The 25,618-nt window shown below is 42.3% G+C and overlaps 2 protein-coding genes across 14 annotated transcripts in view; one reads left to right on the top strand and one right to left on the bottom strand.

Annotated features, from left to right (window-relative positions):
• MYO9A (myosin IXA) overlaps positions 1-1,395 on the bottom strand; it is a 277,361-nt gene extending 275,966 nt beyond the window's left edge. For 6 of the 12 annotated variants that reach the window (XM_053928664.2, XM_053928663.2, XM_053928665.2 and 3 more), the window contains exon 1: positions 686-1,115. The gene's annotated coding sequence lies outside the window, so the exon portion shown is untranslated. Of the gene's footprint in view, positions 1-685; positions 1,122-1,282 lie in introns of those variants that run through there. The other 6 variants (XM_053928660.2, XM_053928659.2, XM_053928669.2 and 3 more) reach the window with 4 other exon arrangements.
• Positions 93-23,434, top strand: SENP8 (SUMO peptidase family member, NEDD8 specific). Of its 2 annotated transcripts, none has more exons than XM_045192862.2 (2): positions 93-192; positions 22,476-23,434. In XM_045192862.2, exon 2 carries the CDS (start codon positions 22,512-22,514, stop codon positions 23,148-23,150), a length of 639 nt encoding a protein of 212 aa, XP_045048797.1. In that variant the 5' UTR covers positions 93-192; positions 22,476-22,511; the 3' UTR covers positions 23,151-23,434. The 2 variants fall into 2 exon arrangements, with proteins under 2 accessions (XP_045048797.1, XP_024413164.3); XM_024557396.4 differs by lacking the exon at positions 93-192 and adding an exon at positions 1,302-1,442.
• Positions 23,435-25,618: the final 2,184 nt, after the last annotated feature.

The raw sequence follows: 25,618 nt of genomic DNA, 5'->3' as shown, positions 1-25,618 counted from the left end.
GCAAAGTCCTTTCAACCGAAAAAAGAATCAGGACCAAGAAAAAAGATGACAAGATCTGCCTAAGCAGACGGCTGTGGGAGAGGAGAGGAGTGGGGACGGGGAGTGTCCCGAGGGTCCAAAGAGGGGCCGACGCCAGGTCTGCCGGGAGGGAAGAGCATCACGAAACAGACCATCCGAAGCGCAGCTGGCCAGGTAGGGAGCTAGCTGGCTGGGGGGAGAGCGACCGGGAAGGGGAGGTCCCCTGCGAAAGAGGGTGGACAGCAATGGATCTGCCTTGGAGCTGGGGGGTCGCCATGGGTTAGGGGCAGCCGTTTCTGGGTCTCAGAGGAACTGTGATGCAGTAAGCTCACGGGAGAATGTAACGTGGTCTGGAGGCCCCATTAGGAGTCCTCAAAGTCCGAAGAGGGTTCCCAGGGCGGGTGCTGGGGTGCGGGGGCAGGGGGAGCACGACAACGGCCGGGGCGGCTGGAAGGCCGAAATGGTGTCTGGCCAATGGAGATACGATGGGTGGGGTCTAGTGGGGACCCGGAGCAGCGATCCGGCGCCTGGGAGGCTCCAGCGCGGACCCGTTCGCGGGGCGTCTCCGCTGGGGCGGAGCCGAGCGGCCCCGAAGAGCCCGAAAGCGAGACGGCGACGTGGGCCGGGCCGGACGGCGGGGCCGCTGGGCGGCTAGGGCGGGTCTTACCTCGGGCTTCGCCGCGGTGGCCACCACAGCCCCTACTCTCCAGCGGAAGCCGCCTCCCGCCGTCGGCCCCAGGGTGAGGCCGCAGGACGGAGCAGAGGCCAAGGCCAGCAAGGGTCGACGGTTCCGCGAGGGTGGGCCCAGCTGCCTCAGGGTCCGGGAGAGCGGGCGCCGCGCATCCCCCGCCCTGTCAGAGAGACTCCGCCCGGCCTGGGCTAGCACATCCCCCGCCGCACCCCGCCCAGAGAGCACGCGTTGGACCTCTGCCTCCACCGCTGTGGCCGCCTCTGCCGGAGTCGCGGATGCCTGGGCCACCAGCCCTCAAGGTCCCGGTTGGACTCTGAGCAGCTACCAGCCACCGCCGCCGGGTCCTTAGCCGGGTCCCGGACCGCGCGCCCCCGACCCTGCGCACGCGGCCCCGCCCCGCGCGACTCTGGCGGCCGAGGAGCGGGCGCGCGCGCACTTACCTCCCACGCCCCCTACCGCCTGCGGGAGTCCGCCCGCCTGCACGTGACGCTCCCAGCGAGTGGAGTCTGCGCTTGCGCGGATACACCCCATTCCGTCCGCTGCAGGCGGCCCCGCCCAAACTTCTCTCCTCACCTTACGGCTGAGCTGGGAGCTCTGCCTTACATTCTCCCTCTAGTGGAGAGTAATGTCGCAAGGCTGGGGTGGAAAACTCGGGGTTTGCGACCATAGCTCTCACTTTCCGGCCAATACAGAGGTTCCTGAAGGCTGGTGGAGGTGGTGGGGCGCCAGGCAGGTAAGAAACCGCCCGCCTGCCGACTTCGGTTTGTAGGTCAGTGTATCTCGGCAGGGAACCGTTTCGCTGCCCACGCAGAGCTAGGGAATCCATGCCCCCTTCCCAATCCTGACGCACGGTTCTCAGCGCGGCCTTCTTAGTCCCCGCCCCTTTTCACAACACGCCCCTTCTCCCCTCCCCTCCCCGCCCCCGATCTGCGTTTTTTAGTCCTCCTTTCCATTCATTCTTCCGACCTTTCACTGAGCGCTTTCCGTGCCTTGGATTGCAGAACGTCAGAAACGAATGAAATAGCCTCAGCCTCCTGAAGTGCTGTGTAATGTGGAAGACGATGAGAGAATCCGCAGTGGTAGTAAAGTAAACTTATAGTAGAAAAAAAAGCACAGGATACTCATAGAAGGGAGGCCTTCAATTGTGTTGAAGGACACGAGGAAACCCTTTCCAGGGCGACCTTTGGGCCACTCTTAACGTGTTAGAAGGATAGTGAGCAGTAGCTGGTCAAAGAATTAGAAGGAGAAAAAGTGACAGGCACAAAAGCATATGATAGTACTGGTCCGGAACAGTAAAAAGAGGAATAGCTGGTGGAACTATACCGGCGCAGCCTACACTTTTAAAGGAAGCATCGTTGTAAAGGGCGAAAAGGATGAGGACTGAGAATATGGGCTGCAAGTATATTTTCTTTAAAGATAGGAGCCTCTTAGTGTACCATGAGACCAAAAAGTGGGGAGTTCATGGGGTGAGGATGTCTAGTTTATAGGATCAAGAGCACTCGTGGAACTCAGCCTTGTAGCTTATTAGAATCATCTGGGAAGCTTTAAAAAATAAAATCCGACCTTCGCCAAGTAACTCAGTGTATTGGAGCGTTGTCCCCATTCGCCAAGTTTGTGAATTCCATCCCAGGAAGCAACCAATGAATGCATCAGTAAGTGGAACAGCAAATCGATGTTTCGCTGTCTCTCTCTCTTAAATTAATTTTTAAAAATAAAATCAATGTTTTTGCTCCACCGAAAACCAATTAAACAAACTTTGGGGTTCATACATCAGTGTTCTCTCCTGAGGTGAGTAATGCTGAGAGTTGAGAACCACTAAGCTAGAGAAAAGGAAAGGATGGGAAGTAGGGAAGGACAGGAAGGTACAGAATTGGCTCTGTGACATTAGAATAGGAGTCATTTGATGAGAGAGAGTTGAAGAAGCAATAAGAAGCTTCAACAGTGATGAAAGTTTAGAATAACTGCTCGGGGAAATGGAATAAGCAGCCCTTCCTGCCTTTCCCTTCTGCACAGTTCCATCGCTTAATTTTAATCAGGTCCCCTCAGTTACAGCTTTCTTTCCTCTCCCTTTCCCTTCCATTCAGGACCTATTAGCTGGGGATCCAGCCTGAGAGCTCAAGAACATCCTCATTTTTATCCCTAAAAAGGTCAGAGCTGAGCCAGTTTGTGAAATGCAAAGACTAACTTGGTTCCCCTGGAGATTACTACACACAGTGCCTTGCCAATTATACATTTCACCAATCACTTAAGTTAGGAATGAGACATAAAGATACTGAAGGCCCTGGCCGGTATGGCTCAGTTGGTTGGAGCGTATTCCTGTAAAACAAAACATTACAGGTTAGATCCCTGGTCAGGGCACATACCTAGGTTGCAAGTTCAGTCCCCTGTCAGCAAATATGGGGAGGGGACCAATTGATGTTTCCCTCTCACATCAGTGTTTTTCTCCCTCTCTCTTTCTCTCCCTTCTACTAAAATCAATAAACATACTTTTTTATATTTTTAAAAGATATTTAAGATACAGCCCCACTAGGATTTTATAGTAATAGGGAAAACAAATTCTCCTCTAAAAGAAGTATTCACTTGACTGGCAGAGAAGGGATGTAAAGGCAAAGCCCAAGCCAGTGCAGGGCTACTATCTACTAACTAGGGTTAATCCAAAAACCCGTCTTTCAGCCTCCAGATAAGAGAGTGGCTGTTGTGTGGTATGACTAGAACACAGTATGGAGAAAAGGGGTGGGGCAGAGATAAAGATGATAAAATGTAGCCTTGAATCCCATGCTAAAACATTTACTTTATATGCTATAATCAATTAGTAGGCATAAATAACAAAGATAAAAAGAAAGTAACCTCTTTCATGCCATGGACCCTTTGACAACCTGTCCTGTGGCCCCTATCTCTGAATGCCTTTAAGTGTATAAAATAAAATGCATGGAAATGAATGAAACCAATTTTTTTCAAAGTTTAAAAAAATATTAAAACAAGCATGTGATGTAGTTACATACGTTCCTTCTTTGCACAATAAATACCATCTGGCAGCAGGTTTAATTGTGTAATTCCAAAATAATGATGAGTATAAATTATATTTTGAGGTACCTGCAATAACTTTAATATGATGTGAAAATATCCTAATTTCTATTGGTGACAAGACAAAAGGACTGCTGATATTATTCTGGATTATTGCCTATATTTATTGCAGAAAATGCCAAATTGCAGCTAGAGATTATTGAAAATAAAAATAAAATTTTATTTCCCAATCTAAGTCCGTGGACCCCTTAAAGTCTAGCCACATCCTGGCCCATGGATCCTAAATTTATAAAAAGCTCACTCTGATGATTTTAAACAAGAGCATAATAGATCAAATCTGTGTTTCAGAGAGGTGCTAGAGCAGTGTTCACTCCCCAACCTCTCTGTTAGAGCTGAAGTTGGGAGCTGGCTATTTTCTTCTCCTCCAATACTTTAGAGGCCACAGTTGCCTAATAATTTAGACCCGCTGGAAGACTGAGCTTGTAGCTGTCTGTGTACTGACAGGAGCGCTACTAGGAAGTAAATTGGGAAAAGTATGTTGGGGCTATTTTTATAGAAATCATTGAATGTCAAGCTATACTCTGTACTTGTTTTGGCAGGTAATGGATAGGTGGGAAAATTTCGGGAGTAGAATAATGTAATTAGAGTTCTGTTTGAAAAGTTAATCTAGCAGTAATGTGTATACAGCTTAAATCATCAAAAGAGAAGATAGGACTGAAGAGACTATACCTCTAAATAAATAATAAAGTGATCTTTTTTGAGACTAAATTTTATTATAAAGAGATCTCAAAGAGTCTGCTAAATTACTTTATTTCCTCTGTATGACTGGCAAGTCTAAAGAAACATAGATTGAAATGAATAGCATACTGTTCAACAGGGATGTGTACCAGTGTGAAGGTCAGTTAACATTTTACATGATCAAGAGGCTGTTCTGTTCTTTTGTGTTATAAAATGAGAATGTTGGCACTTCTGATAAGCAATGGCTTTACTACATATATCGGTTCCCGGATGTTGCTAAGGCTTCCTTGATTAAATTTTATCTACACCTGCAGATCCTACATTTCTAACTTGTTAAGGTCAAGACTTCTTTCCTTGACAATCCCTTAAACCTCCTAGATGGATACAATGTATTAGCAAACAAAAAGAAATTCCTCAAGGCCCAGATAACCTGTCTCTTTGGAAAATGATGAATATCAGACTATGTATATAAAATGCACTGCCCAAATCCCAGCTAGTCCCCAAATTGTGCACTCTCTAAAACATATTAATCAACAAATTCAATTTGGGGTCCAAGTATTACTAAACCATATGAGCAATGTAAAGTTAGTTAACTTTCTGAACCAGATCCTCTAAGAGACTACTGTCTTCTGCGTGACTGGCCTGCATTAACTTTCTGTGCATCTAACTACTGGAGGTCGTGTGAGTAGTGTTATGGTTCAATAGAGACTAAAAGTCGGGTTTGTGCAGAGGGAGAGGCTCATCTGTCTGTCCCCTTTGGGGGGAAGGGGAAGAATCGGTCTATCTTAAAACAGAGAGAATGCTTGAAATTTATGAGGGTTATAAGAATTTTTTATTACTTACAGGAAATCTCTAAAAGTTTCTTTCTCGTGCTTCCAATTAAGTGGCTATCCCTTCGCACCTTCATCTGCTATGAAAGCACTAGAACGCAGTCCTGATACTGAAAATTGTCCTGGTTACAGTTATTATCTTCGAACATCTGTAAGTTGAAAAACCTTAGGCCTGCCTTCCCTAAGAGCCAACGAATAAATACTCTTTCAGGGTAGCGTGATAGGCTAAATTCCATCAAAACAATAGCTTGGGGATTTCTGACCTTATTTGGCTCTAGTTTTATCACTACTGGTGGGTGCAGCAACTTGACACTTTAGCAGCTAAAATAAGTAGTTGCTGGAAATGTTTAGCCTGACTTAATAATGTATAGTATAATTCAGACTTGGTCAGATAACTCACAAGTGTTCATGCTAATTAACATTTAAAGACAAATTGCGAGATAGAGAATTCTATATATCATAATTGGGTCCCTGGTTTCCTATCAGCACACTACAGTAAAACAAATTCATTATTTCTTTCATTCATTCATTAAATATGTATTGTGCCCCACTGTGTTCCAAGCACATTTTTGAAATCCTTTAATTAGGACTTTGTAATAATTTACCTCTTAACTATCTGTGAAAAAGTAATTTACCAGGCTTTGAAATCTACAAGACAAAAAAGATTAAAAGATGATGGCTTTTTCACATTCTTTCAAACTGTGTTTGCCTGTAGCTAATATGTGCTGAATACAGTGGTGGTTTATGAAATCTGTCAGATTATAACGTCAGCTCACCCACAACTTGGCAGCTTTTACTTGTTACTATGTATACTAAAATACAATTCTGGTCACTTTATTAAATATTATCTTAGACCTCTCATTAAATTGAATGGCCTCCACATATACTGCCTTTACAACCCCAGTCATTTTAATTTTGCAATTGTGTGAAATCATTTCTCAGAAAATTGTAAGCAAAACAAGTTCAGTTTAAGAAAAAGCTGGTGTTAACACCAAGTTTCTAGTAAGCAAAAAGAGGAAATGTGACACAATTATAGATAGAACCCTTGAAATAGATGGGTGGACTGAGAACAAAGTCATCTTTATCGTCAATGACACCTTAGCCATTGATAGCTATGCCTAGTCACAGAGCAGTAAATGAGTCTTGGGGCTAGAAGTCCTGAAAGCTCACCTCGCCTGCCTCCCGAGGCTCCGGCAGGACAAAATGGAATCTAGGGCAATAGACTTATCAGGCATCATCATCATACCAAGTGGTTTTTCTACTTGGAGAGCTGAATTCCTCTATTTGTAAATGATTGACGATGAAGGAATACTGTTCAATTTTATAAATAACTTACAAAATTGAGAAACCCATATACCAATTTCATGTTTTTAGGAGTTTTTCAAAATGTATTTCAATTCTGTATTTTTTTTTCTAGAAAAATTCATTTATTAAAACTTCTCCAGTTTGTCAAGCACTGAAGATAACAGATGAGTAATATCTAATCTCTGCCTTCTCCTGAAGGGATATATAATATAAATCTTGGTAATTTTCACATGCCTCTTCATACAGATCACTGAATGATTTAGGCAACATTAAAAGGAAACTTTTAATTGGAGGAAATTGCAACAAACAAACAACAGGCTTGAACTTCCTGAAAATGTTTCTACTTATGCTGCCATGAAAAGTACATTTGGTCTACATTCCAAGTGATGCTTTTTGTGAAATTGCAGGTGAAACGGTTCTTAAAAGTAGGACATAATTTAATTTTAGCAAACATCAGATTATTTTTAGACCTTTGCGTTGAAGGTTTCTAGAAAAGAGATTAGAACAGAAGTGAGACCAATGAACCGAAGAAACAGACATTTTAGGTCAGTGTAAGAGTAGAAGACGACTGTTTCTGTCCAATTTTCCCAGCACCACTTACTATGCAGACTGTCTTTACCCCATGGTACATTCTTGCCTCCTTTGTCAGACAGTAATTGATCACACAGACATGAGTTTCTTTCTGGGCTCGCTATTCTGTTCCATTGATCTATATGTCGGTTTTTATGCCAATACCATGCTGTTTTAATTACTGTAGCCTTGTGGCATATCAGGTAGCATGATACCTCCAACTTTATTCTTCTTTCTTAAGATTTCTAGAGCTATTCGGGGTCTTTTGTGGGTCCATATAAATTTTTGGATTATTCTAGTTCTGTGAAATATGCCATGGTGTTTTGACAGGAATTGCATTGAATCTATAGATTGCTTTGGGTAGTTTGGACATTTTGATGATGTTAATTCTTTCTATCCATGAACATGGTATATGCTTCCATTTATTTGTATCTTCTTCAGTTTCTTTCTTCAGCATCTTAAAATTTACCAGTACAAGAATAAAATCTTATCATTTGTCACAGCATAAATAGACCTAGAAGGTATTATGCTAAGTGAAATAAGTCAGTCAGAGAAAGGCAAAAACTATACGATTTTACTTACATGCAGAATCTAAAGAACAAAATAAATGAACAAACAAAACTGAAACAGACACAGAGAGTGAACTGGTGTTTGTCAGTGGGAAGAGGGGTGAAAGAGGTAAAGGGATTAAGAAATACAAATTGGTAGTTACAAAATAGTCATGGGGATGCAACATACAGCATAGGACATAGAGTTGATAACATTGTAATAACTATGTGTAGTACCAGGTGGACACTGGAAATACTGGGAGGAACACTTTGTAAAGTATGTGATTGTCTGACCACTATGCCATACACCTGAAACTAATAAAAAATTATATTGAATGTAAACTGTAAAAAAAAAAGTGGGAGGTGGTATATCTTACTTTTTTCTAACTAGAAATAACTATTTATTAGATATGTGCTCATTATTAAAAGGGGGAGGGGAAGCAGACAGTATCAAACATAGAAGAAAAAGTTAAGTTTAAATAATCCTTTTAAAGAAAACACTAAACTTTTGATGGCTATCGTTATTGATTATTTTTATGTATATTGTACAAATTTTTATATAACCTTTTTATAACATATTATGAACATCTTCCTATGTCAATAAAATTATATCTACAACATTTTTTAATCCCCACCCAAGGATATATTTATTGATTCCAAAGTGAGAGGGAGAAACAGCAATGGGAGAGAAATATCAGTCAGTTGCCTCCCAGTTGGTTGCCTCTCATAAGCACCCCAGCTGGGAACCGAACCTGCAGCCTAGGTATGTGCCCCTACCGGGAATCAAACAAACGTCCTTTCAGTTTACAAGATGATACTTCAACCAACTGAGCCACACTGGCCAGGGCTACAACATTATTTTGAATGACTAAAAGATACTCCATTGTATGGAAACTATTTTTCAAATTTATCAGTCCTCTTACAAACTTCCAGATCATTTCCAGTTTTTCTATTATAAATATTGTAGTGAACATTCTTGTTAAATTTTTGTACACATCTTCAACATTTCTTTTAAGATAAATTTCTGGAAGTGTAATACCTACATGTACACATTTCTTAAGAATTAAAATATAATGGCAAATTACTCTTCCAAAAGCTCCCATTTGTTTACACTCCTTTCAACAATGAGAATGCCCATTTTCCCACAGTCTGTCAGTAATGCTGGTTATTATCAGTTTTCCTCGTCTTTGCTGATTTGGCAGGTGAAAAATGAAATCTTACTTTAACTTGCATTTCTTTGATTCCTAATTACATGTTGAGTATCTTCCCATCTGTCTATTGGTCAGTTGTATAAGTGTATTAAGCTTTATTTTCTTTTAATATTGTTTCATTTTTTTACATTTAAATTTTACTATATGTAAAACATAGGAATTTGATAAAAGGTATGAGATAGAGACTAACTTCTTTTATTTTTAAATCAGATGATTAACAAGTTATTCTACTGCCATCAAATAACTCAGCAAGCCTATCTCAAACTTTACTACACAGACAGTAAAGTGCTGATGGATATGCTGCAAAAAAACAAAAGCAAAAAGTGTTTCATGGTCAAATGAGTTTGGGGAAAATATTAGGCCACAAATAGTTAAATTTCTTTTTTGCAGAACTTCTTCCAGCCTTTAATATACTTGTGTGCATTAAGAATCTCCAATGAGGAGTTTTAAGATACAGCATTTCCCTAACGTATTTAACCATGTAATCTTCTTTCTCTTCCAAGTCATACCTATGAAATCCTATGGAACTGTGCTGTTCAGAATAGTAAGCACTAGCCACATACGGCGATTTAAATTTAAGTTTAAATTAATTCAAATTAAATTAAATACTCAGTCCCTCAGTCAGACTGGCCACGTTCCGCATGCTCAATAGTTGCATGTGACTAGCGGCTGCTGTTGAGACATCGCGGTAGAGAAACACATCCATCATTGCACGAAGTCCTGTTGGATGGTGCTGCTGTAGAACATGCTGTTCATGGGAAACATGGAGTGATCCATAATTTCTCTCATTGATTTGTAATGTCTCCATCATATTTAAAATTTCTAATAATGCATGAGTTTTTCTTCTCCAGTATCACATGGCTAGTTGTGAGTCAAGCTTTAGCATCTTTATTTGAGAGCAGAAATGAATTCTTGCATGAAGTAGGAAGCTAGACTAGAAGCAATAGTAAAGGCCCTTACATTTTTGAGACTCTGTAAATATAAATATTTTCCTGTGGAACTTGATTTATATCACGTCGATATCCATACTCCATTACTCATTAATTTATTCTACAGTTATTTATTGAGTATCTGCCTGACCAGCTCTGTTTCAGATCCAGAGACTAGAATAGTAAACAAGTTTAGGCAGACAAGATTCCTTGGCTCACTTACTCTCATGGAATTTGCATTCTTTTTAGGGAGAGGGAGAAAGAGAGAAAGAAACAAAATTAACCAAGAAACAAATAAATTTTATTTTTTTTAAGATTTTATTTATTTATTTCTAGAGAGAGGGGAAGGGAGGGAGAGAAACATAATGTGCCAGAGCTACATGGATCAATTGCCTCCTGCATGCTCCCAACTGGGGACCTGGCCCACAACCCAGGCATGTGTCCTGACTGGGAATCGAACCAGCAGCCTTTTGGTTCACAGGCCGGCACTCAGTCCACTGAGCCACACCAGCCAGGGCAAAAGAAGTAAAGATAGTTTTTAAAAACTATCAGGTAGACATGAGTGCTACATAAGGAGCTGAAATTAGAGTAATGAGAGTGAGTGGTGGCATGTTATTTTGGCTGGTCACAAGAGGTCTCTGAATAAGTAGCATTTAAACTAAAATCCACCCAGCAGAAAGAGCCAACCACTCAAAGGTCACAGCATAAGTAGTATACCAGCCCTCAGGAGGTGTTGCTGGTGGAGGTAGGTAGGGTCCTTCCACAGAGTCACAGGAGAAGCATTTCAGGGACCCACATATAGCAGGATGAGGTATAGTAGCAAGATGTATTGGAGCAAAAACAAAGGACTCCCCCAGGTGCCCAGTGTCTCATCCACTAGTAAGTGGCTCAGCTCTGTCTTGCTTCAGAAGAAGTCCTGGGCCTGGTGGGCATAAGTGCTTATTAGCAGGGTCAGGGTCCAGAACTGTGATGCCCTGACCTGGGCACCAGTCGTCCAGCAGAGTCTCTGCTCCTGGCTGTGCTCCGGCCAGTTCTGCACTGCTGCACCCAGGCCCAAGCTTGGACCCGTGCTGCTGCTGACCCACATGGCTGCCTCAGGGAGAGACTGCACGAACAAGTGAACGAAGGCACAGACAAACCCGGGCTAACCAGTCTCTCTCCCAGTCCTTTGCAGTGTTGTGCTGGGTCCTCCCACTATCAAATCTGGTCTTTTTTCAGGTTTTCCAGGCTAGACTCTGCCTCTTTATGTTGCTATTTTGGCTCCTACTGTGCACTCCTCAAAGTTTTGCCTCCATCATCTTGGTTTCTCCTGCACATGCGCACAGCAGAGGAATTTCCCCTTTATTGTTTATTCCCTCCCCACCCCACCCCCAATAATCCTGCTACTGGCCCATTGTCCCTTGGGGAGACTAGAAGGCCGATTCTTTCTGCTCACTCAGGGATAGCTCAGGGATTAAGTCCCTTTGGCGGAGAATGCAGTGGTTCCTTGAGGAGTCTGTGAATGGTGCAACTTCCTAGTGAATTAGGCTTAATGTCCAATTCAGCTCCCTAGTTTATTAGGCTTAATGTTTGAATCCATTTGCCCTCTTCTCTGATTAATAACTAGCTGGCTACCTGTGTTAACATTTTCCCCTTCAAGAATCCTGGGCCCTCGTATCTTACAAGGGTAAATGGATGGAGTTCTGATTTTCTGTAGCTTTTTTCTCCTGTCAAACAGCATAATCCTGCCTACACCCAGGCCCCGAAATTGCTGATTTCTACCAAAGCAAGAAAGGAGCAAAAGGAAAGGGGAACCTTCCCACAAGGGAGAGGGGTTTTGTAAAGTCTGGGGCAGTCTGCTGTTGTCCTTGGAAGGCAGCATGAATGATGTCTAGAGAATGGCACTGTTGGACAAGTTGGCATCCTTATTGTATCCTAGAGGTGACAAATTTGACAAGAACGTTAAAAAGGCATGGTCCAAAAATGGAGAAAGAATTATAGCAACTAAAGGTCTGATGACAGGTAAAAACCAGGTAATTGAGGGAGAGACCAGCTTTATAGTATTTAAGAGTAAGTTGGGGGATGGGCATCCCCGGACAAAGGTGTATCACACCTGTATAAAGCCTTTTTGTTTACCATACTTCATTCAAATTAGGCTAAGGGGAACATTCTGACATCTTTCTGAATGCATTCCTTTCTGCCTGAATCTGTGGGTAAGGAAAGAGGGTAAAAGGTTCCTCTGAGTCCTTTGTTTCCCAAAAGACAATTTATTTTTTTAATATATTTTATTGATTATGCTATTACAGTTTTCCCTTTTTTTTCTCCTCTTTATCCCCCTCCACCTTGCACACCCCCTTCTACCAGCATTCCCCCTCTTGGTTCAAGTCCATGGATAATACATATAAGTTCTTTGGCTTCTACATTTCCTATAATATTCTTAACTTCCCCTGTCCATTTTCTACCTATCATTTATGCTTCTTATTCCCTGTACCTTTTCCCCCCATTCTCCCTCCTCTACCTCCCTACTGATAACCTTATATGTGATCTCCATTTCTGTGATTCTGTTCTTGTTCTAGTTGTTTGCTTAGTTTGTTTTTATTTTTTTAGGTCCAGTTATCGATAGTTGTGAGTTTGTTGTCATTTTACTGTTCATATTTTTGATCATCTTCTTTTTCTTAGATAAGTCCCTTTAACATTTGATATAATATGGGCTTGGTGATGAGGAACTCTCTTAACTTGACCTTATCTGGGAAGCACTTTATCTGCCCTTCCATTCTAAATGATAGCTTTGCTGGATAGAGTCTCTTGGGTGTAGGTCCTTGCCTTTCATGACTTGGAGTACTTCTTCCCAGCCCCTTCTTGCCTACAAGGTTTCGTTTGAGAAATCAGCTGAAAGTCTAATGGGAACTCCTTTGTAGGTAACTCTCCTTTCCTCATGCTGCTTTTCAGATTCTCTCTTTATCTTTAATCTTGGGTAATGTAATTATGATGTCCTTTGGTGTGTGCTTCCTTGGATCCAACTTCTTTGGGACTCTGAGCTTCCTGGACTTCCTGGAAGTCTATTTCCTTTGCCAGATTAGGGAAGTTCTCCTTCCTGATTTGTTCAAATAAGTTTTCAATTTTTTGCTCTTCCTCTTCTTCTGGCACCCCTATGATTCAGATGTTGGAATGTTTAAAGTTGTCCTGGAGGTTCCTAAGCCTCCTCATTTTTTTGAATTCTTGTTCCTTCATTCTTCTCTGATTGAATGTTTATTTCTTCCTTCTGGTCCAAACCGTAGATTTGAGTCCCGGTTTCCTTCCCTTCAGTGTTGATTCCTTGTACATTTTCCTTTATTTCACTTTTCATAGCCTATACTTTTTCCTCTATCTTGCAACCATATTTAAACATTTCTGTGACCATCCTGATTAGCAGTGTTTTGAACTGTGCATCTGATAGATTGGCTCTCTCTTCATCACTTAGTTGTATTTTTTCTGGAGTTTTGATCTGTTCTTTCATTTGGGCCATTTTTCTTGTCTCAGCACACCTGTTACGTTGTAAGGGGCAGAGCCTTAGGTATTGGTCAGGGTGGGGCAACCCACTTGGTTTCGTTGTGGTGCTGTATGTGGGGAAGGGGTGCAAGGAGGAACAATGCTGCTTGCTCAGCTCTTAGCCAGGTTTCAGTCACTTCCCCCACTACCCACAAGCAAATTGGGCCCTTCTGGCACTGATTCCTGGGCGGGTGGGTTTGTGTACATTCCAGGACCCTGTGGGTCTTTTCAACAAACTCTCCTATGAGGCTGGGAGTTTCTCCCGCCCCCTCAACCCCCATAGGTTTGTCCAGTCAGAGGTTTTGAGGCTTTCTTTCCCATGCTGGAACCCTGGGTTGCTCTGTCTTGCTCCCCAGGTGTTCCTCCCGGTTTATCTGCACACAAATGTGGAACCACCCACTCCTCCAGCCGCCTCCTTACAACTCCTTGGTTGTTGGACTTCCCTATAGTTCGACTTTCTGGCAGTTCTGGTGGTTTTTTGTTTTTAAATTTGTTGTTGTCCTTCATTTGGTTGTGCGAGGAGGCCCAATGTGTCTACCTACGCCTCCATCTTGGCCAGAAGTTCCCAATAGACAATTTAAAATCAGTATCCCCAAAGCAGTTTCAAGGTGGCAGAACTTTGGTCCCTTCAGTCCCACCTTTTAAATAATAATATTTTGTATTCCAGGATTAAAGCTGATAGACCACTCCCTGCTTTACCGACTCATCCCTCTAGTCCTGATAAGAAGTCAGTTTAACCAAACAACTGAGTCTCATTTCAGGAGGGAGCAATGCAGATGGGCTTCCACAGTGAGGCCTGTACTGTGTAAACAAGCAGTCAGGTATTTAATAAGGGGTAAACCTATGAAAACAGAAGAAACAAAAGCATAAAGCTAATGAACACAGCAAATCAGAAACCAGTTTCTGAGTCTGTAGGGCTGGCAGTCCAGGAGACTTGCAGATGAAGGCGTTTGCCGGGATGAAAGCCAGCAGTGACAGTCTGGTCCTCCGCGTCTGCAGTTCCAGCACCTCTGGCAACGACGTCAGTTGCTCAAGTAAATTCTGTGTGGCATAACACTTAGGGAAAAAAGGTTTAATTCTTAATGATTCCAAGTCAGAGGGTGGGCGAAAAATGACGTAGTAGTTTGGAGGTTTGAAGAAAACCAGAAGAATTCAGGATTCAGTTCAGGAAAACCAAAACTCTGAAGACAATCAAGTAAACCAGAGGCTGATACCCACAACTGTATTACAAATTCTAGGGAAACAGAATTTCTCTCCCTCAGATCACCCTCGCTCTTGTTACAGAGCCAAATTAAAACCAATTTACTTGCTGCAATAAGTCCAGTTTTAATTTGGCCTGATTATTTGCGTAAACATGACAAGAATAACAGTCATATAGGTTCTTTTAAATCTGCTTTGCTGGATTCTCATACGGAATCTTCAGATTGACCTTTAAGTAGCCCCTCAGGGCAAAGAAGCCAAGCCACGCAGTTGCCATGAAGCTTTGCCTACAAAGCCTACAGGTTTGGATAAATTCCTCAGGTTCTCGAGGTCCCCAAAAATGTCTTCAGGTTTCTTTCTTGCCACGTCTCAGGAAAGCAACTTTGTTTCTTACCTGGAAAAGGTGCCATGAACTGCATGGATAAGCAGGGTTCCAGGCTGTTTCTCCCAAGGGAAACAGGGTTTTATCAGCTTTCAGAGTCATTCCTGATTCCTTAAAGCTTTCTGGTGACATCCAGAGTCCAGGCGTGTCTCTCTCAGATGTGACGTTCCAGTCAACGTCTTGGTTAATAAAACCACAATTGGAAGGTGGGTTTATGTGTCCTATTATAAAAAGAACAAATTCTTATTGAATTCTTGCAAACAAATGTATTGCTGCGACACACTCATTAAGAATTGCCAAATTCTGGAGGGATCCGGTAGGGAGAAAAATATAAAGCAAGAAGGAAAATCTCTCTTTAACAAAGTGGAAAAGAACCAAACTCCAACTCTGTATTGGTACAACCAAAAAGTAGGCAGTTAGCATTCGTTAGATTGGCAAACGCATTTGATAACTGTTGGCAAACACACCTACATTTCTAAGTGACATACTTCTAACAAGGTATAAGACATGTATTAACAGCTTCAAGTTTATTTTCTATTAGGTTGGCCAAAAAGTCTGTTTGGTTTTTTCCATAAAAAGACACATTTTTCATTTTCACTGTAACTTTATTTTTTTTCTATTTTTAAAAATTTTATTCATTGATTGGGTGGGGGGAGAGAGAGAAAGAAACATTGATTAGTTGTTCCACTTATTTATGCATTCATTGGCTGCTGCTTTTCAATTATGCTCTAAGGTCAAATACACTTACTTACTACTGGATCAACTACTTCATTTAACAGCCACAGACATCTTTTCCCAGAGGCTATGGGACTTGCCCCATACGTTGTGGACAAAGAAGGAGCCACATACTGAACCTGACAAGCTCAGAGGTCTGCACAGTAGGCCTTACAAAGTCAGAGACCAAACGTAACCACGCAGGATGGTCTGAAATTAAAACTAGGTATCTTCCCTGACAGAGGTCTGCCTTTACCTTCTCTGAGCCTGTTGTCTTTTTGCATCTACAACAACACACCTTTGGAAAGTCAGGGTAATTTTGTCTCTCCAGACCCCTCGGGGCACAATCACTGCACTAGAGCAGAAACCGAAACATCCCTCATTGTTATCGTTATCCTGTTACTATTAACTGCCCTATTCCCACCAATATAAAAGAAGTATGTGTCTATCATTTTGCCTTATCCAATCCCAGTGATTCCCGCCCCCCCTTTGCCTTCTCTCACCTCCCTAATCACCAGTGGATTTCACTTAACCCTCTAAAGTCTTCTCCTTTGGTTTTAATGTATAAGATAAGATGCAAAATTGCCATTCTCCAGAGCATTTTCTCAATCCCTTGAGATTTTCCTTCCTGGCAATTGCCGTCAGTTTGGCTCAAATAAACTCATAAAAATTTTCTACAGGTTTGGATATTTCTTACATTGACACCTTATGAAATGCTTGTTAGTTAATATCCTCATGTATTTTTTTTAAGATTTTATTTAATTTAGAGAGATGGGAAGGGAAGGAGAAAGAGAGGGAGAGAAACAGCAATATGTGGCTGCCTCTTGAGGGCCTCCCGACTGGGAATCTGGCCCGCAACCCAAGCATGTGCCCTGACTGGGAATTGAACCAGCAACCCTTTGATTCGCAGGCCTGCACTCAGTCCACTGAGCTACACCAGCCAGGGCCTCGTGTATATTTTTGATCTTATAAATATTTAGTTATGCATCTATAAACTAGACTATTATTATTTATACCTAGTATTTTTAAACATTTAATTAGTATTAAATAATTAGTACTTATAATTAGTATTTTTAAACATTTTCTCATCGGAAATCCAGATTGAAAGAGCCAATAGTAACACCTCTAGTTAAAGGTTAGTTATTCTACCTGGAAAATGTCTTTCAGATATTTTGATAAATAGCCCCAATGCTTTATTAGACTTTAAAAGATCTTAAAATTAATTCAACCTAGAAGTCTACAATAGATTATATATGAGTGGTCTATAGTAGGGATTGGCACAGTTTTTCTTTAAGAGGCCAAACAGTAAATACTTTAGATTTTGCAGGTTAAACAGTTCTTGTAGCTCAAAAGCAGCCGTAGCCAATTTGTGAACAAGTGAGCATGACTGTTCCAGTAAAGCTCGTTTACAAAGTGGGCAGTGGGCCAGAGTTAGTCCTGTGGGCTGTAGTTTATTGACCCTTGGACAAGAAAACTAGGATTTCTTTTAAAGAGGATAACAAACTTTGAAATTGGCAGATCACTTGGAAACATGTTAAAAATACAGGTACCCAGACCCTACCCCAGGAGTAGATCATATATGCTCTTTAAAATTCCCATATAGATTCTGATGTGTACCCCCAGCTGGAATCACTATTTATCTGCTCCAAACCCCAGGCGATGAACCAGAAACCCAGAAGTTTAATGACTTCTCCAGAGTCAAACAACAGGTGAATTGAAGATCTGAGCCACTTTCAAGTTTTCCGACTCCCAGCCTAGTTTTTTCCTGCTGAACCAGCAGCTTCTTCCCTTACATCCGCAGGAAATCACAATGGCTCTTAATGGAGTTACACATTTTCCCTTGAAGTTAGTTTTTATCACTTTTTATTTAATTCTGCAGTTTTTATAACAAGCAAATATTCAAGTAGTATGCATTTTAAGGATTTTAAGATTAATATGAAAACAGTCCCCTTCGTTGAACTTTTGTTTAGGAAGTGTTCTATACCATGGATTGAATGTTAGTTCCATTTCACTGCGGAAGGAGGAAGATGTGACACAGGGTTGTGTGTTCTGACAGCCAGGAACATCACTGCGTAACCATTCTCTCTGCCCTCCAGCGTTCACTCTTCTTGTGCCGAAGGTAAAGCACAAGAGCAAGGAGTTGTGCCCTGGCCAGAGCCATCCTTGCTGTGACTTTGTGGCTTTATGGAAACTAGCAAATGCTTTATTTTCAATAAATTTTTAAGATCTATTATTACCCCAAATATAGGGAACAAGGAAGGAAACTAACTTTTTTTTTTGAGAGCCTGCTACCTACTAGACATTGTGCAGACTGTTTTCCCTCATTTTTAACTCACTTAACCCTGTGAGGCAGGTTTTATTATTACCTCGTTTCACAGAGGAGGAGAACGAGGCCCAGAAGGAGGACGAATAACTTGCCCAAGGTCACACAGATAGCAAGCAGCAACGTTAGAGCCTGGATCCAAAGCCTCCCTGCCCCAAAACATAGAACTGTAATATGTTTTGTAGGATTTTACAAAGAGAACTCTGAGGAGGTCATTGTCTCCCCAGTTCACTCTCCCAATATTCCTTACCATCCACCAAAACCAAGTACATAGGTCTTTTAATTGTGAAGGAGTTTACTATGAATCAACAGAGGGAAACAGACAAAAACAAAATGGGGTGTTACAGACAATACAGAAATCTTAAGTGGGCTTATTTCTCTTTTTTCCTCTACTCTGTGTTTTCTGATTGCCTTTTGGAAACATTTCACCCCTTTGGCAAACATTTATTCTACCTCAGATAGTCCCCGCATAGTGCTCACTTTATAGAAAGGAAATATCCCTGGGACGGTTCTAGATGGTCGATTCTCGGTTCTTTTGCCAGATGCCCGTCCGTCCCCTTCTCCCTCCCTCATTAATAGTGAGGTCACCACCCTGGTCGAGTGGCTCCGTTGGCTGGAGCAGCGTCCAGTGCAGCAAAAGGTGGCAGTTTCGATCCCTAGTTGGGGAACCTCTGGGAGGCAACCAGTGGATGTTTCTCACAGCGATGTTTCCATTTCTCTCTCCCCCTCCCTCTCCTCTCTTACCCTCTCCCTCTAAAAATCAGTTTTTTAAAAAAGGGGTCTGGTGTGTTTACCTTCTGGGGGGGTGGGTGCGGGGTGTGGAATGAGATCATCGACCTCCCAGTCACAACTAAAACCCTTAGAATGATCTTCTCTCAATTTTTTTCCTCCTATCCAGTCGGCCCTTCTCTGATCACTTATTGATTCTCTGTCTGCAATATCTTTTCTCCCTTGTTCCTCCATTCCTACTACCATTTCCCCTGGTTTAAGTCATGTCCTCCTGTTTTTACTTTTAACAAAAGTCTAATTGATCTCTACCTCCAGTTTCTCTCCCCAACACTCAGTCCTATGTGCCATAGCTGAATTGTTAATCTTCTGAAGCCCTGGCCTAGTTATTCATGGCTCACCTTTTCCTCCAGAATAAATTCCAAACTCACCTGGAATCCAGTCTATCGGCACGTAGCTTCTAATAACCTTCCTGTAGCCCTGGTACTCACACGTTACTGCAGACAGACTGTCCTCCACAGTTAGAGGCACTCTCCGTGCTTCTCTGCCTTCTTAATGCCAGTCCCCGTGCCTCTGACTCCACCTGCCTCCCAAGAGCCCACTTCTATGCCGCTTCCTCCTTGAAGGCTTTCCTGATCCGAGCTCCCCTTCCCTTTCACCCTCTTTGCCAGGAATGATTGCTCCTCCTTCTGCATTCCCATACATCTTATTTGTGCCTTCGGGGTTTCTTCTCTCATTGTGTAAGCCACCTTGTACACCTTTGTATCTCCCACAATACCCAATATTAGGTGCACAGTAGGTATCTATAGACTGAGAGGTACATACATATCAGTTATGTGTTCATAATAAGCTTAAACTCATAAAGGCAGGACCTATGACTACTTCATTCTCATTCTGCTTTTCCAGCCCCTTGGTACAAAGGAAACACTCAATAACCATGTATTAAATGCATTACAGTTATCAGTTATTGTGATATAAATTTCCTGATGGCACAATAGATATCTGGAAATAATACTTTTTTTTTTTTACTTACCAGTGTTTCTTCATTTTAAATTGACAAATAACCTATGTATTTGTATTCATAGTCTCACTTTTCAGAAGAGGAAGCTGAGGTTTAAAGAAATTAAATAGTTTGTGATCACACGGAACTGTATGAGTAACAGAACGGAGTCTAAAATTCAAGTCTTCACCTGTGAAGTTTAGAGTTCTTTTTCTTGGCCAAGGGTGGTTTTCCAAAGGCCAGTTTAGTTCTATTTGCTTTAGAACTGTTGGGCTTAAACTGCTGCAGCCACACGGTATGGAAGAGAGTTAGGCCCTTGCTTGCACCATTGTCTGTGTGTTGGATGTTTTCAAGAGCCAACAGGCAAAACACAGCAACTGATTTTTGAAGAAAATCATGACTCCGACCATGGATGCTCCCTCCAAAATAAGGGGCCTATCTATTCAGCCGTTCTTCTCCTTGTAGGCTCCTACCCCTGGTTGGGTTGGCTGTTAAGATGTGGATCTGATTTTGGCTGGCAGCACGGAGAGGCAGTCTCGGTATTGCTCAGCGGTACAGCCTGGCACAGCCCCTACGCAGTGTCCATCGATGGCATGGGAGAGCGGCTGAGGGAGCCTTGCTCGGTACACGTGCAGTCATTCCCTTTTCATGTGCAGATACTCTTAAGTCAGATCAGCAGCAAGCTGAGCGCCTACCGTCCTTACAGATGGCTCTTTGCTCCTTTGCCGTCATGCTAGTATTGAGGGTCATTAGAAAACCAATCCTCTGAAACAGTTTCATCTATTATAAGGATATTGGCGGACATTATTCATTATAATACACCATGTCTTCTATGCAAATTTCTTGAGGGAAAACTGACCTAAAGCTTTTACCTCTCCTGAGCAATGGCTTTGTTTTTATCTTACGGTCATTGTGAATATTTAACTTAATGCTCTCTGGTTAGCTGCCAGACACCTTCGAGCCAAGTGTGTGGCCCACCCGTAACGAATGGGCTCTGTGCCTCATTAACTTTGTTCCTGGCTCCAGTTGATGTCTGTGTGAAATTGTTCTTTCTTCTTGAGAAAATCGTAGTTCGCACCATCTCGGTTTATAGACAGACACACTCGTAAACAGCCTCGTACCGTTTCTGAAGTCCTTTACATTGGGACACGCCGCGTGCACATAAAACTCTCTCTGGTCCTTCGTAGTTCATTTACTTCATGCACTGTACGTTTATCTTTCATACAGGTTTTTGCAGGGGTGTGATCATGTGGAAATGGTTGTGCCACAAGATTTTATCGTTTTAATAGTGTAAGCAAGTGGTAAAATGCCTGACCTAATGGCCAGAATTGATTAAATTGATGTCATAATTTTAACTCCGTCTTTCACAGCAGTGTTGTTTTCTAACGACATGCATTGCTCTGTACTCTCAGTCGCCTGTGACAATCTATTGCTTTGTGACTTTTAGACATATCGTTATGCTGCCAAGTCGGTGCGCAGCAAGGAGCTCTCTGTGAGGCGCAAACACTGTTACCACCGGCCAGCCTGCCTGTCTGTGTTAGCCCCGCACCCCGGGTGGTCGTGCGCATGCTACCCTTACCATGCGACTTGTCTGCACTTACTCTCAGTCATGCTGGTGTTTGGACAGGACAGCACTGGGTGGGCAACAGGAGGCTTTCAGTTGTTGCTATGGAAATAATATAGTACAGTAATTAACAGACCTACTGAAAACAGCTGTAAGCCTCCTGTTGCCACCCTTGTATGAACGCGTATGTGTTTCTAAACTTCATTTGCTTTCATTGGTTTGGAGCTCTATCCACATTGTCTGATCATCTTATCAATAAAAACAATTAATGACATAAATATTATTTGTACAACATTTTGTGCTCCTTTAATATCTTCGAACAAAATTATTTGGCCTTTTCTACAAACACTGAAACATGCAAAGCAGATATATGCCCTTTTCACAGATGACAAAAACAAAGACAAATCATTAAAAGACTTGCTTAAATGATACCAGCAAATCAGTGGGAGGAACAGGGCTAAACCCAGGTCTCCTGATTCCTGTGCCACGGTGCCTGCCAGCAGCAAAAGAAGCTGTAGCTTATGTTATAAGCATTCCGTAGTCATTATCTTACCCCTTGAGGTTAAAGATGGGAAATGGGCAAAGATATGTCACTGATGCACTTGGCTGGGCAGAATCAGGAATTAACTTCATTTCTGTTACTCTCATGGTTTTTGCTTCTTGAAATTACAGTTCCTTTGAACTACAACTCTAATCACTGTCACTTTACATTATGGAATGAGGAAGCAGTATTTTATCTTATCTCTTGAAAATTAATGTTGAAATGGAAACTATTTCCCTTGGCAATTAGTAACATTTTTTTAGACTCTGAAAATTCATCATTAATATAAAAGTAACTTGCCGTTGTTATCATGCATATTCATTAAAGGGCCAAATATATGGTTAGTGCCATGAGTTTGGTGAAACATTAGTTGTAATTTTAACTAATCTCTGTACTTAAAAAGGAAACTAAAACTCCGTGCTTACTGTTTCAGCACGGAAAATTTCCAAAGTTTTTATTCTACCTAATTGTTAACATAAAGCACTTGTCCTAGTTTCCTGAAAGTTTACTCTTAGCCAGGCATTGTTATCAAACAGTTTACAGTTGTGTTTAATCTTTACCAAAACCCTGTGAGGGTAGGTATTACATAGTATCCCCCTTTGACAGCCAGGTATCTCATTCAACAGTAAATGTTGTCTTCTGCCTCTCTTCCAGCGTCTGGAGTTTCTGAGCCGCCCTGGTCTGCACAAGATGGACCCTGTAGTCTTGAGCTACATGGACAGTCTGCTGCGGCAATCGGATGTCTCCCTATTAGATCCTCCAAGCTGGCTCAATGACCACATTATTGGGTTTGCCTTCGAGTACTTTGCCAACAGTCAGTTCCACGACTGCGCCGACAGAGTCTGCTTCATCAGTCCTGAAGTCACCCAGTTCATCAAGTGCGCCAGCAACCCAGCAGAGATCGCCGTGTTCCTGGAGCCCCTGGACCTCCCCCACAAGCGAGTCGTATTTTTAGCCATCAATGATAATTCCAACCAGGCTGCTGGGGGAACCCACTGGAGTTTGCTGGTTTATCTCCAAGATAAAAATAGCTTTTTTCATTATGATTCCCATAGCAGGAGCAACTCAGTCCATGCAAAGCAGGTAGCTGAGAAGCTGGAGGCTTTCTTAGGCAGGAAAGGGGACAGACTGGCCTTCGTGGAGGAGAAGGCCCCTGCTCAACAAAACAGCTATGACTGCGGGATGTACGTGATATGTAACACTGAGGCCTTGTGTCAGAACTTCTTTAGACAACAGCCAGAATCACTATTGCAACTACTCACTCCTACGTACATCACAAAGAAGAGGGGAGAATGGAAAGACCTCATTGCCAGACTTGCTAAAAATTAGCTGTCATTTATTTGTGACTTTTCAAGTCTCTTTCTGCCTGTCCCCATTTGTAGGTTGACATCTCAGTGCCTGAGAGAAGACGCCTGGTAGAGGCAAGCCTAGGACTCTCTATCCTGAAAGAATGTCCTTCTCTTCATTATCCTAACGGAAGGTTTCGTTTTAACCCTAATTTAAGAACACTGTGTTCTGCAAAAATGGCTTGAAGTTAGACACCAAAACCTTAAAACCAAGCTATTTTAACATTTATTAATTTCTTTTTGGTCTCCCTTTGTCACATTGGCTTATTACAAAAGAAAAGCAGTAACCTGTAAAACAAATTAAGAATATGTGAAATCTAGAGGAATGCAAGAAAAAATGGTAGAAGAACCAAAAAATTATTGCACAGTCCACTGGCTGGAAGCAAATCAAGACCTAACTTAATTCAAGATCTAAGTATTGGAAGAATCAGTTACTCACTTCTGCGATATTTCTTCCATTCACCATGCAGAGCTTTCCTGTCAGCATACCCTCTGCAAAGATTCGATAAAGATGATGTTAACCCATCTTCCTCCATCTGATTCCTAGATGCTTTCAGAAAGGGGACGTCTTGAGTAACTTCATGAAATTAAATGGCTCTGGTAGACCTCTTAGTTTGTGCTCCGTGAGCGGTCAGTTTGCTACTCTGAATTGATAAATGCTTTCCTTAACCTTGTGTGTTAGCCACGCACACACTCCTTCCTTATATCCAAAGTTCTGTGGTGTTAAAACTCCTAGCTAATAACTTCCCAAGTTATCTGTTATTTCAGATAAGGATTTCTGCTTTCTGATAGTCATAGTTTTGGGGGGGTTTCTCGCTCCTCTCTACCCTTAATCTGGCAGAATTGTTTTCAGTTATACCCTGATGATTTCGGGACTATGATATCTGAAATTTACAGACTAAAAAATTGGTCTGTTTTCGAGATACAAAGGAGAAAAAGTGACCTTTCTCAACCTTTATGCTTAATTCAAAATGCCGACAATTTTTTAAATGTGGAACCAAGGGAGAAAAAGAAATGCTGTCCCTTCTAAATCATTGATTTTTTTTTTCTTAGAGGTATTTCAGACAGTTAACAACCAGATGATACGTTGGGTATACATATTAATTCTATTCCTAATGAGAATTAGATTTCAGTGATTATGACACTTGAAAACCAAAGATTAGCTTCAGACATGAAACTGATTTCAGCTACCTCCCCAGCCTAACCCTGCCCCCAGCGCTGGTGGCCCAAAATAACCTCACTACCCAGTGACCACAGAGGCAGTAACTCAGTTCCTTTTAATCAGGGAGGGAAAACACAGTGTAAATAAGTACTGGTTACATAGCAGGCCTGAGTGAACACACGCTGAAACTAAAAGTCAAAGAGAAAGCTACAAAAGTTTCTGTTTCAAGTCTGTACGTTTTGGATAAAAAAGACAATGGAAGACGGGCAGAAAAAAAAGATTAGGAACTGGCAGTCAGCCACAGAGGTGAAGTAGGGAGGAAGGGACAGCAAAAGAAGTGACATAAGTTGTTGAGGCCATGAGTGTAGCTAATGACAATGAAAGAGCAATATTTCAATAACTGTTTAGTAAAATCCTCTCTGGGAAAGATTGTCATCTTTCTGATAATGCAAAGTGTTTGTAGACCCGGAAAAAGCAGGTTCCTACTGAGAAGGACTCCTGATGGCTTAACTGGGCTCAAATTAAAACTAAAACTAAAACAGAGCCTGGCAGCTATTTCTACACAGGGGCCTCTCGCACAAACTTCACGTAGGGGAGAGGCCTGCACTGGACTGCCTGTCTGCACTGTGTCTCTGCCATCGGAGCCAGTCCTCATAGAGGAGTTCCCAGAGTCCCAGTTCAACCAGTAGGACTGACACTTTGCCCACCCAGTCAGAGCTGTGCATCTCTACCCCCTTATCAGCTTCCCAGGCCAATCAGAGTGGGACCATTCTGACCAGTTAGGACAGTGCCTTTTAGGCCAGTCAAACTGTGAGGATTCGGAGTCCTCATTTTTATGAGAACAGGGCACTTAGGAACCAGGGATGGGGACTTATGTCTGTATAAGTCAGCTTCCCTCTGACTGAGAGCACCCTTTCCCGCAAAGAATGCGTTTGCCTGGATGGAGCTGAAATGTGAAGATGTCTCGCTGGAGCAGAGCAGAACTGTCTAGCCAGAGGGGGGCCTCACCCCAGGGTCCCCCTCAAGCTGTGGTTTTTGTCAGAGCCATGCTATATCACAATTGACTATTTTGCACTGAATAAAGCTTTATTCTTTTTTTTTTTTAGATTTTATTTATTTTTAGAGAGAGGGGAAGGGAGGAGAGAGGGAGAGAAACATCCTTTGGCTGCCTCTCACACACCCCCAACTAACTGAAGACCTGGCCCGCAACCCAGGCAAGGACCCTGACCAGGTGTCAAATGGTGACCTTTCGGTTCTCAGACCAGCACTCGATAAACAGCCATACCAAC

The sequence above is a fragment of the Desmodus rotundus genome, chromosome 7 (assembly GCF_022682495.2).
Source record: "Desmodus rotundus isolate HL8 chromosome 7, HLdesRot8A.1, whole genome shotgun sequence".
Taxonomy (NCBI): Eukaryota; Metazoa; Chordata; class Mammalia; order Chiroptera; family Phyllostomidae; genus Desmodus; species Desmodus rotundus.
This window is presented reverse-complemented; position numbering and strand designations above follow the sequence as displayed.

Bases quoted from the DNA above. Each gene is read 5' to 3' on its own strand.
- SENP8 (XM_024557396.4), top strand. From the start codon at position 1,335: ATGTCGCAAGGCTGGGGTGGAAAACTCGGGGTTTGCGACCATAGCTCT. The intron at 1,443-22,475 runs GTAAGAAACCGC...CCTCTCTTCCAG, and splicing joins GGTGGTGGGGCGCCAGGCAG to CGTCTGGAGTTTCTGAGCCG.